Source organism: Berghia stephanieae, chromosome 7, assembly GCF_034508935.2.
Source record: "Berghia stephanieae isolate SIO BIC M18660-M18661 chromosome 7, UCSD_Bste_1.3, whole genome shotgun sequence".
In the NCBI taxonomy this organism is placed as follows: Eukaryota; Metazoa; Mollusca; class Gastropoda; order Nudibranchia; family Aeolidiidae; genus Berghia; species Berghia stephanieae.
In genome coordinates, this window is record NC_088366.1 from 6365146 (window position 1) to 6385145 (window position 20000).

Below are 20000 nucleotides of genomic sequence, written 5' to 3' on the forward strand. Positions count from 1 at the left end.
GCTTTACAAGGGGTCCCTGACCAACAACAACATTTAACATTTAGGACGGGACATGACGCCTGTTGGGCGATATTACAATTTTTTCAGACAGAGACAATGCTGTTAATGGCCAGGTACTCATTTTACACCTGAGTACGGTGAGAGAATGTGAGTAAAGAGCCTTGTCCAATGACTCAACTATGCACCGAGCGAGACTCGAACCCAAGACCTTCCGATCCGAAAGCGAGTGTCATACCACTAGACTACATTAATAGGGAACAAAAGTGTGATGTCAAAAAGCTGATTCCAATCTCAATAGAAGTGTAAACCCACTCCTCCGAAGGACTGGATACATGCCTCGTATAAACGGTCTTCTGGTTTCTAGTCCAAATAAATGCTGGTCGTCAAGATCATCTATCTTCATTATTTTACATCCCGTAATCCTAAGAATCTGCCTATGCATCCTGTTACTAAAATAGTTATGAACAAGAGATAAAGTGAGTAGGAAAGTGCCAGAAGACAATAGAGAATAACCATTTTCGCGGTGGCGATGGGGCTTTGAACCCGCGACCTTACTAGTACGACAACTCCGCCTGGCCGGGGAGAACATGACTCTGCCGTATGAGCTATCCACGATCCCAAAACAGATCGTCTCTAACCCTAGTCATTATTAGAGCCCTCTCTTCCCGACCACTTGAGATCGCGGGTCCAACACACTCAACCCCCGCGAAGTAGTTGGCCAGCAATTAAGCTTAATAGCCAATATTCTCGACACAAACATATAACATAAAGACAATTGAGATATTGACAATGCTCCGGTATTTGGGGTGAATTTTTAATTCAGAAAAGTGAGTTGAGCAGGCTCTTATATCATTACCAATATCATTACAATCATTGTTATCATCAACATCATTATCATCATCATCATCATCATCATCATCATCATCATCATCATCATCATCATCATCATCATCATCACCATCATCATGATCATCGTATCAACCCTCCATTCCCCAGAGGTGTAGCCACAGTAGAAGTTCCCCTAGATCTTTTAGAAATCAACCAATGTCCCAAAGTGAGTTGAGCAGGCTCTTATATCATTACCAATATCATTACAATCATTGTTATCATCAACATCATTATCATCATCATCATCATCATCATCATCATCATCATCATCATCATCATCATCACCATCATCATGATCATCGTATCAACCCTCCATTCCCCAGAGGTGTAACCACAGTAGAAGTTCCCCTAGATCTTTTAGAAATCAACCAATGTCCCCAACCATTCACCGTCCCCAATGCGTTCAAGAACACAGCAAGATGCGACTACTTCTCTACCACTGTAAGTCTCTGTTTCTCTTGTTTGGCATCATGTAAATTTTACTGCTCAAAGTTCGAAGAAATACATAAGTAACAATATAAAATTAAATGTTAGCTTTGATTTGATAAACGAAAACAGATTTAATGGACGTTTTGGGTTTCTCCTTTATCTACAAAATAGGATGAATGAAACAATACAGACGAATGAGATAATGTGGTAGTGGCGTTGTTAAGATGAATCACATTAATTAACAACGCCACTACCACATTATCTCATTCGACTGTAGTGTTTCATTCATCCTGTTTTGTAAACAAAGGGTAAACCCTAAACGTCCATTTTATCTGTTTTCGTCTATTAAATTGAAGCTTTTATTCAATTTCATATTGTTACTTGTTTGGCATCAATACTCGAGCTAGCCTTAATTCAGTGGAGGGGAAAATAAAGTGAATGAATGTGATTCATACAAAAGGGGATAATACAAACAAACAACGTTTCGGCCTTTAGCCCTCCTCAGGAGGAAACAAAACAGATAATGAAGTGTGAGAGGGAGGGAAAGAGAGAGAGAGAGAGATTATACATTTACATAACGAAATCTAATTACGACTGGCAAAAAAAAAAAATAGGCGAGGGGGGGGGGGGGTAAAGGAGGGAGGGGGAAGACCGAGAAAGAGCAAGGTGTGTGCATGTGTGTGTGTGTGCGTGTGTGTGCATGGGAAGGGAAGAGAGATAAAGAGAGAGAGAGATAGATAGATAGATAGAGATAGATAGATAGATAGATAGATAGAGAGAGAGAGAGAGAGAGAGAGAGAGAGAGAGAAAGGACGTGTGGTTGGTAGGTTTGGGGGGGGGGGGGGTAAGGAGACGAGAAGATGTAAACAGGAGATGAGATATAAACTGAAAATTGGAGGCTGATACACAGCTGGTCACGATGACCAAAATAAAGTTGGAATGGGGGCGGGCAGGGGGGGGGGGTCTAACAAGTAGGATGGCAGCCTAGCTCAGCGGTCTTTTTCTTCGTACCCGAAAGGTACCGAGTTCGACCATCCCGCCGCTGCACTTTGTGGCCTTGAGCAAGTCACCTCGCCCGAGCTCAATTTTCGGCGCTGCAATGCAGCTGGCGCCTGGGTTATTCCAGTCTTCCCTTGGAATAGACTCTAGAGACAAATTTCCCCTATGGGTGAATAAAGGAACTTTTTAATTTATTTTTTTTTCTAAAGTTGAGACACTACAAGAGTTTTTACGTTAGCTTTATCAATTTATTTCCAGTGTGAGCCGCAACCAGGATTCTTCTTCCGGCGTGGCGCCTACACTTGCCGATGTCGTCTGGGATTTGAGTACTGGAGCGAAGACGGCAAGGAATGGTTCGAGGGATCTTATGTGGAGGGAGAATATGAGAGGAAGAAAAAAGGAATTTTTAACAGGTAACTAGTAAAAAAGACTTGTTCAATCCATAAATGTGACACATCGCCTCAAAACGGTATAATGTCGGAACGAATCATATGCTTAAAAGCCGAATTCAATGTTAAACTGGTCAAAAACATAAATTGTTGGCATTAGCACCCTAAAATACGGTATCCTTTCTCCTCAATAAAACATACAAACTCAACACAAGTCTGATATTTCTGGTTATAAATTAAATTTTCAACATCTTAACCAACCCGACTTAATACCGTTTTGAGGCGAATGGTCACAAATTCGGCCACTTGGTCTTGGGGTATGACATTCGTCATCGGGACCTGAAGGTTCAAGGGTTCGAGTCCAGCACTGAGCCGAGCACAGTTCAGTTGTGTCCTTGGAAAAGGCTCTTTACTCACATTCTCTACCCATGCTCGAATGTGAATTGAGTACTTGGTCATTAACAGTGTTATCTCTTTCAGAAGATTTGTGATATCGCAAAACAGGCCTCCTATTTCGACCTACACGATAAGAGTTGCTATGACCCCTTGTAAAGCGCTTTGAGCACGTTTAGTGAAGAAATGTTAAAGGGACATAACAACTCTTTGGCTTAGATATATCATCTATTTACACAGTTGCACCCCTTAGTTCATGCGTGTGTGTGTGTGTGTGTGTGTTTGTGTATGTGTGTGTGTGTGTGATGAGTTAGTGAGGGATTGCGTGTCTGTGTGTGCGTTTGTTTGTATGTAAAGCTCTTGTAATTTTCGCTATAAAAATGCTTGTTATTACTAAACTAATAGAGAAGAAAAGTGTGATGACAAAAAATTGGTTCATATTTCATTGGATGGGTAAAAAATACTCTACCGGAGGACTGAAAACTATCTTGTGGAATTGATCTTCTGCTTTCAGAGTGATGGCATCTTATTTTCTAGTCTAAATGTGACCCACCGTCTCAAAGCGGTATTATGTCGGGATACACTATGTTAGGGAAATTGAATTCATATCCACAAATATTAGACTTGGGTTTACTTTCTCTACGTCATGGTGGAATATAAATACTATTTATTGCTTTGCAAAAACTTCTAAGGTCCAATTTCTCATCATTCTATCTCTAAATTTAAATTTTTGGTTATGAATCATCCCGACATAATACCGTTTTGAGACGGAGGGTCACAAATATAATATGCTGGTCGTCAATAAAAAAAAAAAAATCACCCGTCCGCGCTCTTTTATGTTCCATAATCCAAAAGATCTTCCTATTCATCCTGCTACTGAAATGAAATAGTTATGCCATCTTTGTGCGGCTATGTGGTCTTGTGGTATGACACTCGCTTTCAGATCGGAAGATCCTGGGGTCGAGCCTCGTTCGAAGCATAGTTAAGTCCTTGGAAAAGGCTCTTCACTCACACTCTCTCACCGTGCACTCTAAAATGAGTACCTGGCCGTTTGAAGCGTTGTCTCTGTCCGAAAAATTTGTAATATCGCCTAAGAGGCGACATGTCACGTCCTACATGTTCAGTATTGCTGTTGGCTAGGGACTCCTTGTAAAGCGCTTTGAGCACGTTTAGTGGATATTGCGCTATATAAAAACTCAATTTATTATTTATTTATTATCGTTGTGTAACTTATTCTTTATCATTGTTTCGAAGGACTGGATACATACACACTACCAAGGATTTAGGAACCGAAAAAGTATAGAAGGTTTGATGTCACGACTTTTCTTCCCTATTCTACAGTGGTTCTCAAAACGATTATAATAGACACACAGATAACCGGGCCTCACGGACAGTTGTCATAATGTAAACAATGACAGCGATTGGTAAACATTGAAAAATACGCTTGTCTTACTCTCTGTGGTATGTGTCTAAGTAAAATATCCACTGTTCTATCGCTTGATAAATTAAACCAACACATAAATATATGTGTAAACTTAAACGTTTATATTATGATCGAGAAAATCATGTGATTAACTAGTCACCAATCTGAGGGTATAAAAACATTAACAATAATGAGAGAGAAGACGAATTCATTCATTTTACTGTTTATAAATAACCAACTATGTTTGTCCGAGCAAGTGTGAAGATGTGTCACAAATTCCATGTTTTGATTGGTTAAAAATCTATAATTCCTCTCTCCCTCCACAGATTTGATCTCCTGCACTGCCGGCCATCCTCAGCGTCCAATCTCAACATGAACACGATTCTAGCTGTGTTGGTGTCTCTTGGAGTAACTTTTCTACACACATACAATGTGTCATTATGAAACGTGCTGATCTATATCTGACAATCTTAAAAATATGTGACCAGACGCCTCTGAAAGGTATTATATCGGGGTGATTTATATGCTGAAGACTGTGGTCAGAGTCAAAATAGGGAATGAGATTAGCGGAAGAATAGCGTCCCTTGATTGGACGTCACCTTACAGAGAGAACGTCAAAATGGTTTTCCGCATGCGTCTCTCTCGTCCTCGCTTTCGGTGAAGTGTCTCATGCCGCTTTCACCGGAAGCGAGGACGAGAGACGCATGCGCACAACCAACATGACGTTATCTCTCTAATAACTTTTCCGCCGGTGACTTCCAATCAAGGGACGCTACTCTTCCGCCAATCTCATTCCCTATCAAGAGTAAAGGGGGAAACCCATAAATGTCCGGTTTTGAAATTTTTGTGACTGCAAACTTTGAGTGACGTCAGCAGCACAAACTTCCCCTCTCTAAACAGAACAGCGAAAAACAGCAACCATAACTCTTTAATTATTGTAAAAACCATTTTCGTTGTTCTTTTTATAGAAGGAAAGTAAAAACCGCTTGCATCACACAAAGTGTTTTCCCCCTGAACTCTTCATATATGAAATAGTAGTAAAGTTAATAAGTTTTATTGATGTCAATAGGAATTGTTTCTAAAAATGACAAAACCTGAACACTAAAATTTCTAATTACTTTAACATCAAAATAAGTTTTTAACCCCGACATGATAACGTTTTGTGGCGACAGGTCACAATTTTAGAGATAGTTGACGCATAACCATCTTAAACTTATAGCCTGACACTGACCAAAAAATGACGTCAAAAGACAAGTCTTTATTTGGCCACAAAAGAAAACAAATCGTGAGTTGTATTTAATAGGTCAACCAATGGAATCACTTGTTTCCTTGTGTTTTACTAACGACATTCACAAGGCTGTGCAAAAACCTAAAATATGAAGTCTAACTATTAGTCCAAGTGGGTTCTTGTGTCAGGCTATAGATAGAATGCTCTTGGCCAAGGAGTTCACAACATTGCCATCCGGAAGTATAACGGACCAACACACAAACTATGTGTAACCATAAACTTTTATAGTCTGGTTAATACAGTTTAGTGAGAACAACTCACAAACGCCGATGGCAAAAACAATGACAAAGGCCCGAGTGACGTCATCTGCATACTATCTATAAGTTAACGATGGCTACGGTTGACGTCACTCAACTCTTTGTAATTGGTTTTTGATCGTCACTCTGGAAAAACACGTATTTAAGTATTTAGTCAGAAAACTCGTCCTTCACATATCGATCGATTTTAATGACCCTCATCTTGGCAAAAACTGTCAAACCTAGGACCTCGCTTGTGAAAGATAGTTGGAGGGTGCTTGTCCCAGTTTTGAGAATTTTTGCCAAGATGAGGGTCATTACAATCGATCGATATAGGACGAGTTTTCTGGCCAAATTTGAAAATATGTCTTTCCAGATTATGGCATTTTACTGGTTTAATCGGAGCCATCGTTATGTTATAGATAGAATGCGCTTGGCCAAGGAGTTCACAACATTGCCATCCGGAAGTATAACGGCATGTGTAACCATGTACTTTTATAGTCTTGTTAATACAGTTTAGTGAGAACAACTCACAAACGCGGATGGCAAAAACAATAACAAAGGCCTGAGTGACGTCATTTGCATACTATCTATAGCCTGATACCGAAATCCAAAAGGACTGGCAGTTTGACGTCATTATTTGGTTTTTGCACCTCCTAGTGAGTTGTCGTTAGTAGAGCTCATGGAAACAAGTTATTTTATTGGTTGAACTATTGAATACAACTCACGATTTGTTTTCTTTTGTGGCAAAAGACTGGCATTTTGAGGTAATTTTTTGTCAGTAACAGGCTATAACTTTACGAAGGCCACGGTTTAATACACTGAAATCCAAGTTGAAAATATTGGCTGGTTTGCTTGAAAGGAAAGGAGAATAAAATCGCCTTTGAGCGATCATCTACAGAATGTAGGCTTTGTCTTTTGGTATAACACTTAGCCTCGGATATATACGTCCATGGTTCGAGTCCCGTAGTAAATGGCGTAAATTTAAGTCCTTGGAAAATGCTTTTTACTTACATGGTTTCATCCCAACTCAGGTGTAAAATGAGTACCTGACCAATAACGTCGTTGTCTCTGCTTTAAAAAAAGGTATCACAATAGTACCTCACCCTACAGCGTTGTGTCTTGTCATCATCATCATTTTCAACATCATCATCGTCGTCGTCGTCGTCATAGTCATCAACATAGTCTTCATCATCAATCACCATCATTATCATCAGTCATTATTATCACCATCATTATCATCAATCACTATTATCATCATCATCATCATCATCATCATCATGAGTGCTTTTTTCATCATCATCATCAACAAATCCCTTACCTTTTCAGCCTCTATGGCCACTTGTCTAGAAATGCATTGTTGTGATGTAACAGTCCATACCATTCCACGGGCTCTATGGCCACTTGTCTAGAAATGCATTGTTGTGATGTAACAGTCCATACCATTCCACGGGCTCAATGGCCACTTGTCTAGAAATGCATTGTTGTAATGTAACAGTCCATACCATTCCACAGGCTCTATGGCCACTTGTCTAGAAATGCATTGTTGTGATGTAACAGTCCATACCATTCCACGGGCTCTATGGCCACTTGTCTAGAAATGCATTGTTGTGATGTAACAGTCCATACCATTCCACGGGCTCTATGGCCACTTGTCTAGAAATGCATTGTTGTGATGTAACAGTCCATACCATTCCACGGGCTCTATGGCCACTTGTCTAGAAATGCATTGTTGTGATGTAACAGTCCATACCATTCCACGGGCTCTATGGCCACTTGTCTAGAAATGCATTGTTGTGATGTAACAGTCCATACCATTCCACGGGCTCTATGGCCACTTGTCTAGAAATGCATTGTTGTGATGTAACAGTCCATACCATTCCACGGGCTCAATGGCCACTTGTCTAGAAATGCATTGTTGTGATGTAACAGTCCATACCATTCCACAGCCTCTATGGCCACTTGTCTAGAAATGCATTGTTGTGATGTAACAGTCCATACCATTCCACGGGCTCTATGGCCACTTGTCTAGAAATGCATTGTTGTGATGTAACAGTCCATACCATTCCACGGGCTTTATGGCCACTTGTCTAGAAATGCATTGTTGTAATGTAACAGTCCATACCATTCCACGGGCCCTATGGCCATTGTCTAGAAATGCATTGTTGTGATGTAACAGTCCATACCATTCCACGGGCCCTATGGCCACTTGTCTAGAAATGCATTGTTGTGATGTAACAGTCCATACCATTCCACGGGCACTATGGCCACTTGTCTAGAAATGCATTGTTGTGATGTAACAGTCCATACCATTCCACGGGCTCTATGGCCACTTGTCTTGAAATGCATTGTTGTGATGTAACAGTCCATACCATTCCACGGGCTCTATGGCCACTTGTCTAGAAATGCATTGTTGTGATGTAACAGTTCATACCATTCCACGGGCAAAGTTCACATCAAATATCGATAGATTACATTGACCCACGTCCAGTCAAAAAGTCTGACACTTTTTTGAGCTTTTTTATATAGCGCAATATCCACTAAAATGTGCTCAAAGCGCTTTACAAGGGGTCCCTGGTCAACAGCAACATTTAACATGTAGGACGGGACATGACGCCTGTCAGGCGATATTACAATTTTTCGGGCAAAGACAACGCTGTTAACGGCCCGATACTCATTTTACACCTGAGTACGGTGAGAGAATGTGAGTAAAGAACCTTTTCCAAGGACTCAACTATGCGCCGAGCGAGGCTCGAACCCAGGACCTTCCGATCCAAAAGCGAGTGTCATACCACTAGACCACATAACCACACTTCAAGAAATCTGATCTGATCATTATTTTGAGAAGCCGGGGAGTTATTTTTTGTACGGCTATGTGGTCTAGTAGTTTGACCATCGCCTTCAGGCCGGAAGGTCCAGGGTTCGAGTCCCGCTCTGAGCGACGCAGAGCCAAGTCATCGGAAAATGCTCTTCACTCACATTATCTCACCATATTCAGGTGTAAAATGAGTATTTGGTCTTTAACAACGTTGTTCCTGACAGAGAAAAAAATGCTTTATCGCCAAACAGAAGTCATGTTTTGTAAAATAAAGGGAGTAAAAATGATTCTTATTTTATTTTATTTTATTTTACTATATTTTACTATATATTTTATTGAGTCATTTAGACAACTCTAGATTCGGACTCATGTTTATTAAAATAAAGGAAGTAAAATTACTATTTTAAAGATAAATTTTACTATACATTTTATTGACTCATTTAGGCAGCTCTAGATTCAGGAATCACGTTTCTTCCAACAAATTAAGTGTTGCTGTTGGCTAAGGACCTCTCTAAAACACTTTGAGCACGGTGTGTGTGTGTGTGTGTGTGTGTGTGTGTGTATTGCCCTATATAAATGCTTACATTGTTTTTCTTTTTAATCGATCGATTTTTAAAGCCAAAGTTTTTCTGACCAAATTGAAAATTAATGTTGGTCATAATAAAGCAATATTATAGCAATCTTTCATTACCCTACGATATTAATGTACCGTATACCAAATATAACGTTCCATTATATATTCTATAATTGTTATTAAGATGATTTATTGTATATCCCATGTTATTTTCTACCAATACATTTTGATGGATAAAAAAAAGACAAAAGCCGTGTTTGAGTGGAGATATTGATCTGACTCTAGGGAAGAAAGAAAACACACGACAGAACCGATACAACACTCGCTCACATCCGACTGGCTCCCTCATGGAGAAGGGCTTCAGCCAAGTTCAGTAAAATCAAGTTGTCCCTTCTTCAACAAGAGCAAAACGTTAGATAAAAATGATCAACTGATGAAGTGGGATAAATGAGACTTTCAGTGCTCCTATCCCTGTTTGGTTGTTCGTTTGTTTCAGGTGTTTTATAGACCTTGCGACACATTTATTTTGGGATATATTACCAGAAGAGGGCGCCAAAGGAAGATGTGGCTGGACAATATAAAAGAATGGACAGAGATGTCGGTTCCAGAGCTGCTACACAGGCCTAGCAACAGACAGGCTTGGAGGAAGACTGTAACTTCTGCTTCACGCAAGTCCCCCCGACGACCATCTGGTCATGGGACTGAGTGAGAGAGTGATATTACCGCCAGAAAAAAATGAAGAAAATGAGATTGTAAAAAATCCTGGAATCATAATTTAAAGCAACCAAGGAAAATACGCTTCAACAGTCGTAACGTCACTTCCTTCGTAACGACGCATGGTAACTTAGTAACTGGCTCTAAACTATCGGAACAATGGCGGACACCCTTATGAAATATTTCTCCGACGAGCATAAAAGCGTATCCAGAGGGGAAAAAACATTATAAATCTGATCATGTTTTGACTTTTACACATTCTGATCACAAGACATATGAAAAGTTCTAGCCAGCATGAAAAATAAAAAGTACAATTTTCTTTGTTTAGAACCACGATGGCCACCGTTGCTGGGCGACATGACATCAGACTATCGTATTCAATTAAGACAAAGATCAAAAGAGAACTGGCTCAAGTAGGGGACAGAAGTAGATTCAAAGTGCAAAACCATCAGTGCCTACTTAGTTTGAGATCGCATAAAAGTCTCATCCAAACACAAAACACAAGATCACACCGAGAGGAATATACTCAAATGTTTACAAAGTACATTCAAAACAAACACTGTAAAAGTACACAACAGTGAGTGAGACATTTGATTGGTTCCTCCCCCCCCTATACAACGGACTCCATCCAGATTAAAACAAAACAGAGCAATCTTATTAAAATACAAAGACACAGAAAGCAACCTGGAAAAGGAAGCATAAGGGGGATAGAATAGAAGACACAACACTGGTGACCTCCCTGATTACCATGAGAGGTCATAAGACGGCTATGTGGTCTAGTGGTGTGACACTCGCTTTCGGATCGGAAGGTCCTGGGTTCGAGCCTTGCGCTCGGCGCATAGTTGAGTCCTTGGAAAAGGCTCTTTACTCACATTCTCTCATCGTACTCATGTGTAAAATGAGTACCTGGTTGTTAACAGCGTTGTCTTTGTCCGAAAAATTGTAATTTCACCGAACAGGCGTCATGTCCCGTCCTACATGTTAAGTGTTGCTGTTGACCAGGGACCCTTGTAAAGCGCTTTGAGCACATTTAGTGGATATTGCGCTATATAAAGGTCCAAAATAATAAATAAATAAGACCCCCACCCGCTCATCACAATTTTACTCAAAAAACAAAACTTTGCACCCTTCAGCCACGGCATCATAATATACCGTCGCCTAGGCATTCCACGAAGGAACATAGATAATCCATCAAACAAGATGTCTGATGTCAACAGGAATCACCAATATGGTCCAAGTGGGAAACCTGAAAGGTTAATAGTCTTGCCCAAAGAAAAAAAACGACAGTGCCTGAAGCGGGGCTCGAACCTTCCAAAATCACAGTGCAATGCCTTAACTACTTGGCCACTTCGCCAAGTACAAGTTTTTCAGAATAACTTTTCCCAAGAAGCTGGAAGTTAACACAGTTTCTGTAACATTGAACGGGCAAAGTCAATTTTTGATTTTTACTCATTGGAGAGTTTGCTAGTCTTTCGTAAAGAACTTTCCATCATTTTTAATAGACCCAGGTAGCCAATCACTGCTGAGTGGACAAATGGGTCAGAAAAAAACTACTTCAGTTCCACCCGTTATAGAATCTGTTGGGTTTTTTTTGTTTTTTTTTTTTGGTTGTTGTTTGTTTTTTTATTGTTTTCTTTTGTTCTTTGGGGGGAGGGGGGGGGGGGGGTGTTTTTTTTTTTTTGTTTTTTTTTTTTTGGGGGGGGGGGGGGGTGGGTGGGGGTTTGGTTTGTGAAGAGACAACTACAAATTGAGATATCTGGATCCCTATTTTCTTTTTTTTTTCTTTTTTTTTTTCATTGCTTTATCTCTTTGGCTAAAAGAAATTTACTCAAAAATTAAATTACGCTGTAAATAAAAAAAAAAAATAATGGAAAGAAGGAAGAGAAATTTTACTCTTTTTAACTTGAAAATGGTTGACATAATGAATCAATTATCATGAAAAAAATAATCCTTGACATAATCAAAATAAACATAAACATATTTATTATTTTTAAAAAACTGAAAAAAAATGTCATGGTTAATAATAAAAATTGACTGACATGATAATGCTGATATTCACCGCTAGACATTTCCTCTTTTATAATTCTGTTCAGATGAGTTTTTCTTCAAATATTGATCTATTTTGATTCCCCCAACCACCCCCTCCCCCAACTTTTCACTTTACAACGCCATCCTCTCATCTTAAATTCGTCTTACCCATCATGATTGTGAGAAAGGGAAAATCCTAAACGTCCATATCATTTCCTTAATAGTTGAGGGCAACGCGTAACTATTTGCAGGTCTGATAACCCATAATGCCATGGGCTCATTGTTGCAATGGTAATAGTTGAGAGAAACGCGTATCTATTTGGAGGTCTGATAACCTGAACTTGTTGCTCATTGATGCAATGGAAATATTCTCAACCCAATGCAAAATATTGTCCATAACAACAATGTTAAATCGTTGGCCTTTAAATGCGTCAAGTTATCAGACCTGAAAATATATCCACGTCGGTTGAGGGCCATCTGAATGGATCGGTATTTGAAGCAAAAGACGTCTGGCAAAAAACAAAGATATCTGTTTTGTCATAGGAAAGCTGAATGGGAAAATAATAAGTCAATGCTGAATGAATGAATTTAAAAACGTAGTCATGTTGATATAGAACATTAATGGATAATTTACAAGAAATCATTTGGAATGTTAGAAAATTATGTTTGGGTAAAAGGGTCGTTTTGGGGACACTCAAAAGAAAAATATACAATACTAATTTATTTGGGGAAAAATGTTTTCATCAGTTGTTCTTCTAGGTTAAATCATGAAAAATAAACCAAAATCTGACGATATAGCATCAGCGTTACAGTAGTTATAGCTTTTTACAGTGTCGAAAAAGTATGGACACAAGTTGAGATTATTCAAAATGCTCCAAATTCACAGAGATTTTGTTTTCCCCAAGACAAAATTACCCCATTTGACGTTAAATAACTGAACAAGTGTGTTTGAAAGGTGCCAGACAAAGCAAGAAAGAAAAATACAAGGGAAAAAAACCATCCCAAAAAATCGCGGAAGACTGATTTTTGGGATGGTTTTTTTCTTGTATTTTTCTTTCTTGCTTTGTCTGGCACCTTTCAAACACACTTGTTTAGTTTTTTATCTTACACTGGTGCCTGCTCCCTGGTTTCTTAATTGGATATTTTCCCCATTTGACGTTATGTATTTAATTTTCAGGATCACCGTGACTTAGTACTGGTTTGAGACTGCAGGTCACATATGTGATTGGCTAAACCGGTTTTATATTATATTATATTATATTATATTATATGATATTATATTATATTATATTATATTATATTATATTATATTATATTATATGGCACATCCGTTGTCACTGATTGGGTGATTGGTTAGTGAAATGTATGGAGATGAAATAGATAGGGTTATATTTATAGAACAAAACAAAAAAATGAAGTAAAAATAAGAATTGAAAAATAAACAAATAACCTAATATATGTCTTCCTTTCACAGTTCATTTCATTCATAGACTTTTACGGGTCATCTTTTTCTAACAGAAAATAAAAATTACAAAAAAAAAAAAAATAAAATAACGACAAAAACAACAGCAATAGCAATAACAACAACAACAACAACAACAACGACAACAACAACATAATCAATAGTTGTTATGATAATAAAATCGATGTACAAACAACAACAATAGCAACAGAAACTGTCAAGCTGGAGATGGGAGGTGACCATCTTCATCCATCAATAACAATAATAATAACAACAACAACAACGACGACGACAACAACAACATAATCAATAGCAGTTATGATAATAAAATCGCAGGTACAAACAACAACAATAGCAGGTAGTGGAAGGGAACCATCTTCATCCATCAACATATTAAATTTTTAAAAAGTCTGACCAAAATTGTGACTCACATCTCTCATTCGTCCTTAGTGATTCAGTCGTCGTGTTTTGTTGATAAAGGGAAAACCCCGAAACGTCCACATTTATAATATGTCGATACACATAAGCGTTTTTGTCAACAATAACTGGCAGTATAGTTTCATATTTGTAACAGTGAATGACATAATCAGTCAGATGGTTTGAACTGAGATATTGCCAAGTTTAGTTAGAAGGTCAATTCTTATCAAAAATGAGTTCTTGTCAGAAATGATTAAACCAACCCTTTTTGTACATTTTCGAAAAATATCAAAGCTTAAGTTCACTTCTAAATATTTTTTACAGCTAGTCAAGTTGAAAAAGTATGAAATTTGAGAAAAGTTGCTGGATACATTTCCCATACATCTGACCATAACTTCATATTCTTTCAGAAAATATTTTTAAAATGCAAATCCAAAATTTTCACCTTTCGACTAAATATGTCATGCATTGACGTCATTTATGTGATTCGCCCCGCCCTTCCACACGGTACCGTGTCGAAAGGTATTAGATGCCTAAAATGTTGAATACATAATCTAAAATATGAGATTATGGTAAAATTTTAGCTTTTTTATTCAATTAAATAAACAGGCTTAGCGGACACTGAGATGATTTTATTCAAGACAAAAAAACTCGGGGCTACTTCCGTTTTGTGGCTTTTCAATGTCATGTCATTTGAGTATTGGCGGTATTTGTTTAAGTAAAATAGACACTATTTCTGCCCGCCATATAATAATAATAATAATAATAATAATAATAATAATAATAATAATAATAATAAATGGCATTTATATAGCGTTTAACCCCGTTGTCACAGGCTCTAAGCGCTTTACAGTGATATAAAACAAAACATATTACAGTGAGACAAGTGTGAAGGAACGTGATACGAATTCAATTTAACAACAACAATCAATCGTACACATACACTAAACCATTTGTAAATCAAACTGGTTAGTTTGTTGAAGAGAATTTAGTAAGAAGTAATCACCAAGCTGAAGAATTTAACTATTTTTTTCAAATAAAGATTTTGAGCGAGAGGATGTTTACCGATTTGACACAATCTGAAATAGATACACATCTTCTGCTATTAAACACCCGATTGATAATCCAGATGTTCACTTTCTCTGTATTTCAGTCTCGGGCTATCTGCATACATTGGCAAGGAAAATCCATTAATAGGGTTCAACAGTTGTGACGTCACTTCCCTCGTAATGACTCATAATAACTTAGTAACTGGTTCTAAACTATCGGAACAATGGCGGACGCCCTGATGAAATACTTCTCCAATGAGCATAAAAGTGAATCCAGAGGAGAAAAACATTATAAATCTGATCATGTTTTGACTTATATACATTCTGATCACATGACAAGTGAAAAAGTTCTAGCTAACATGAAGAATAAAAAGTACATATTTTCTTTGTTTAGAACCAAGCTGCTCGTTGCTGAGCGGAAGTGACATCAGACTATTGAATCCAATTCAGGTGAGACTTTGTTGGATTATGATTTCTGTTAATATTTTGTATATAACGAACGTCAACCCAACGTAGCGGGTAGGGTGGTCTAGTAATTTCTAAAACTGAAAAAAAAAACATTTTAAAAATTAAATTCTCATTTCTGATCGTATCTGTCTAGTTTAAATTTTCTGTCATATTATGTTTCATTACAACTAACTATTTGAGGCGACCCTAGGTTATAAACAGATCCACAAAACCAATGCGATCCCTGTGAATAAACCACCGAAGCAGGTAGTAAATGACAGCACAGAACAAGGTCAGGCCAAACCCTGCAGTAGTGACAGTGGCGGCGTTGAAGTAAGGGCAATAGGGGCATTGGTACGAGCCGCACACGTAACAAATATTCAGGCGATTCAAACTTTTCGTTGTGTACAGCTGGGTCTGATGCATACCTGAAAGGAAAAGAAAAGAGAAACATCAAATAGGATTCAATAGTCGTAACGTAACTTCCTTCATAATGACATAGCAACACTGGCTCTAAACTATCGGAACAATGGCGGACGCCCATATGGAATATTTCTCCGGCGATCATAACAGCGTATCCAGAGGACAAAAAAAAAAACACATAAACTTGATCATGTTTTGACTTTTACACATTCTGGTCACAAGACATATGAAAAGTTCTAGCCAGCTTGAAGAATAAAAAGTAATGATTTTCTTTGTTTAGAACTAAGATGGCCGCCGTTGCCCTGCGGCGTGACATCAGACTACTGAATCCAATTGTAGTTTGTTTTTAGGTGTTTAGCGGCGCTTCCGACACTATTTAGGTCATTTAAGCGCTCGTTTCTGGCTTTTATCAATTTTTATCGGCCTTGAGGGGCCATAGCTGCTCAATCGTGTTAATACTGTTCTAATAAAATTTTATAAAATCATAATAGTTACATGTTTGTTATTTTAAAATGTTTATTTACAATTTCTGCTGGAGTTCACATTCCTGCAGATACTTTAAAATTGTAAGCGGATCGACCGACTGGAAACATCTAAAGAATACAAAATATTTTTGTGATAAATGGCTTGTTAGTAAGCATTGTATGAACACCATCTTTCTGGTTTTTTTTCCCTATAGATAGTATGCGCTTGGCTAAGAAGCTCACAACATTGCCATCCGGAAGAAAAACTGGCCAACACACAAAACTGTGTGTAACCTTGAAGGTTTATAGGCTGATTAATACAGTTTAATGAGATTTACTCATAAACGCGAATGGCAAAAAAAAAAAACAAAACGATAACAATAGACCAGAGTGACGTCATCTTCATTCTATTTATAGATAGTATGCGCTTGGCTAAGAAGCTCACATTATTGCCATCCGGAAGTATAACGGACCAACACACAAAACTATGTGTAATTTTAAACGTTTATAATCAGGTTAATACAGTTTAGTGAGAATTACTCACGAACGTGGATGGCAAAAATCAATAACAAAGACCTGAGTGACGCATCTTCGAACTATCTATAGATAGTTCGAAGATGACGTCACTCAGGTCTTTGTTATTGTTTTTTGCCATCCGCGTTTATGAGTAATGCTCACTGAACTGTATCAACCTGATTATAAACATTCATGGATACACTCAGTTTTGTGTGTTGGTCCGTTATACTTCCGGATGGCAATAATGTGAGCTTCTTAGCCAAGCGCATACTATCTATAGATTGAACGAAATTGAAACCACTCAGTTCTTTTTTATTGTTTTTAGCCAGCCATGTTTTATGAGTATTTCTCACTAAATTGTATCAATCAGACTATAAACATTTAAGGTTACACATAGTTCTGTGTGTGCTGAAACGTTATTTTCGACTGGCGAATGTTGTGAGCCTTTATGGATAAACTGACAGTATCAATTTAAAAAAAACAACATGTTATTTGACCGTTTGATGATGTAGTACGCAAATAACTATATCTAGATATTATGGATTTTTTTAAAATTCATCATTTTATAGATAGTATGCGCTTTGCTAAGAAGCTCATAACATTGCCATCCGGAAGTATAACTGACCAACACACAAAACGGTGTGTATCCATGAACGTTTATAGTCGGGTTAATACAGTTCAGTGAGCATTACTCATAAACGCGGATGGCAAAAATACAATAACAAAGACCTGAGTGACGTCATCTTCGATCTATAATCTTGAATTATTTTAGGAAGGAGCAGAGGATATTCTGATACGATATCTGACCGTTATCAGGAACTTACTGACCTCGAGTGATGGAAATGATTTTTTGGAAAGGAGCTTACCAGGTTCATAGTAATCATAGACCCTGATACGGTATTCCTGTGTGGCGTTGGACACTGGGTACCAGCGGTCAGCTCGGAACTTGACACAAGTACTGCTTTCATCCAACTGAAATATAATGGAAAATGATGAAGGTATGATATGGTGGTGTCGTCGTAGTAGTAGTGGCACTTGAGTCGGTTTTAATTATTATTGTTGTTATAACTATCATTATCATTATTATTAGGAATAGCCCCACCACACATCCGGAGGGAAACTCGTGCCCAAATACAAAAATACAAACAGGAAATGGACCAGAGACACCCCCTTCATGACCACAATTGCCCCAAAAGCAGGCTCAAATCAAGGAAAAGCTTCCTCACAGTAGAGAGCCTTCACCCAGACCACTCAGAATTCTTCCGCCTGGACAAATGGGTAGAATGGGACAAGACAGCAAACGATGCCTTCCAGCCCCCAACAGAAAAGCTCCCAGCAGGCACAGACCTCAAGAGAAAAGACTGAGTGGCGTTGAACAGAGCTAGAGCAAAGGTGGGAAACACCGCCACCAACCTCTTTAAATGGAAAATCTCACCGGGCACTGAATGCCCATGCGGTCACCCCAGACAGACCATGGACCACATCCTGTCCGAATGCTCGCTGGGACCTCACTGCACCAATGCTGACCTGAGGGAATGCAACCAGACTGCCCGGGACTGGCTGACTCACTGGCGCGACAAGATATGATGATGATGATGATATTTTTTATTATTATTATTATTATTATTATTATTATTATTATTATTATTATTATTATTATTATTATTATTATTATTATCATCATCATCATTATTGTTATTATTATTATTACACCAAAAATATGATTCAATAGAATCATTGTCAAAAAGTTATGTAAAGTAATCGTAAAAGTCACTTTACAAGAAACAGGGATGAACTCAGTATGTGCTCTGAAGGTCTACTTTACTGTAGAGTGAATTGACGAAGATTGAGATGGCTGGACATGTTGTTGGAATGGAGTCACTGCTTTGACAAAACTGCACTCCTCTGGAAAGCTGGTGGCAAAAGGCAGCAGCTTCTTTTGGGCCAACACTACAATACTATGATAGTCTATCCAAGCGGCGAATTTGTGCACAGTCGCAAACAACCCCAGTAGCCTCGTCACAACACAAACCTCGACCAGATGCTTTGCGGTTTCAGGCTCTTTGCCAAAGCGTGTACATATGGGACAGATGGTGAGTCCCCACTGATGAAACGTCGCTGCGCTGCGCCAGGCAGGTTTTTTTTTTTTTTATCTCAGTCGACCAATTTTGGGCCCACACTTCTTCATTATGATAAAAGGCAAAGAAAAAGGCTCTAAGAAACCTAGAGATGATTCATAGATAAAGCGCTGAAAGCTGGCCTAACTTGGAAAAACGTCGGTTTTCATGCAAACGACAGATAGAAGTGGAAGTCCATATACCCCCCTCCCCCCACCCCCCCCCACCCTTTTTTTCCCCCTCCGATGATTAATCCTCTCCTTACCGGCCATTTTTAGAATTTGCCCCCAAAATTCACACCCACTCGAGACAAAAATAGTTTTTTCCTAATCAAATAAAAAAGTAAAAAGTGCATTCTATACAGAATATTGTTCATCAAAATGATGTCTACAACACAATGTTTAGTATTTATAGCTGAATTCAAAGTATATCTTTAAATTTTGTGATGTACAAGAGAACTCAGAATGAGAAAATTGTCGGTTGCATCGTAACGAATATGACGATGTTTCTATGTTTGGTAAGGAGAGTTTTAAACAGGTAAATCGAAGACCACATGTATAGAGTTAACAGCTACTCACATAATCAAAGTAGAAGACGACCTTCCGACCATAATACTCGGCCCGTCGAAGGTTTCTGACCAGGCCTGATTGGACGTATTCCCTGAGTGTGTCATTCATGGCTATGTAACCTGTAGGAATGTCCACCTCCAGCACAGACAGGCCACTGGTCAAACTCTTCTCTTTGAAAGCCCAACTGCGGAAGAAAAAAATCACTAACTTTATTTTTTAAAAATTAAAAAATTGAGCTTTTATATAGCGCAATATCCACCAAATCTGCTCAAAGCGCTTTAGAAGGGGTCCCTGGTCAACAGCAACATTTAACATGTAGGACGGGACATGACGCCTGTTAGGCGATATTACAATTTT

General features: G+C 38.4%; 2 protein-coding genes across 2 annotated transcripts in view; one reads left to right on the top strand and one right to left on the bottom strand.

Moving 5' to 3' along the window:
- Positions 1 to 9687, top strand: part of LOC144976222 (uncharacterized) — a 51124-nt gene extending 41437 nt beyond the window's left edge. Inside the window, exons 17-19 of the mRNA XM_078920404.1 lie at positions 1212 to 1329; positions 2575 to 2729; positions 4848 to 9687. Of these exons, the coding sequence (XP_078776530.1) occupies positions 1212 to 1329; positions 2575 to 2729; positions 4848 to 4965 (391 nt within the window). The 3' untranslated portion in view covers positions 4966 to 9687. The remainder of the gene's footprint in view (positions 1 to 1211; positions 1330 to 2574; positions 2730 to 4847) is intronic.
- A 5941-nt stretch (positions 9688 to 15628) lies between these two features.
- Positions 15629 to 20000, bottom strand: part of LOC144976420 (CD109 antigen-like) — a 61947-nt gene continuing 57575 nt past the window's right edge. Inside the window, exons 33-35 of the mRNA XM_078920709.1 lie at positions 19653 to 19827; positions 17824 to 17929; positions 15629 to 15982 (exon numbers count right to left, since the gene is read on the bottom strand). Coding sequence (XP_078776835.1) covers positions 15762 to 15982; positions 17824 to 17929; positions 19653 to 19827 — 502 coding nt within the window. The 3' untranslated portion in view covers positions 15629 to 15761. The remainder of the gene's footprint in view (positions 15983 to 17823; positions 17930 to 19652; positions 19828 to 20000) is intronic.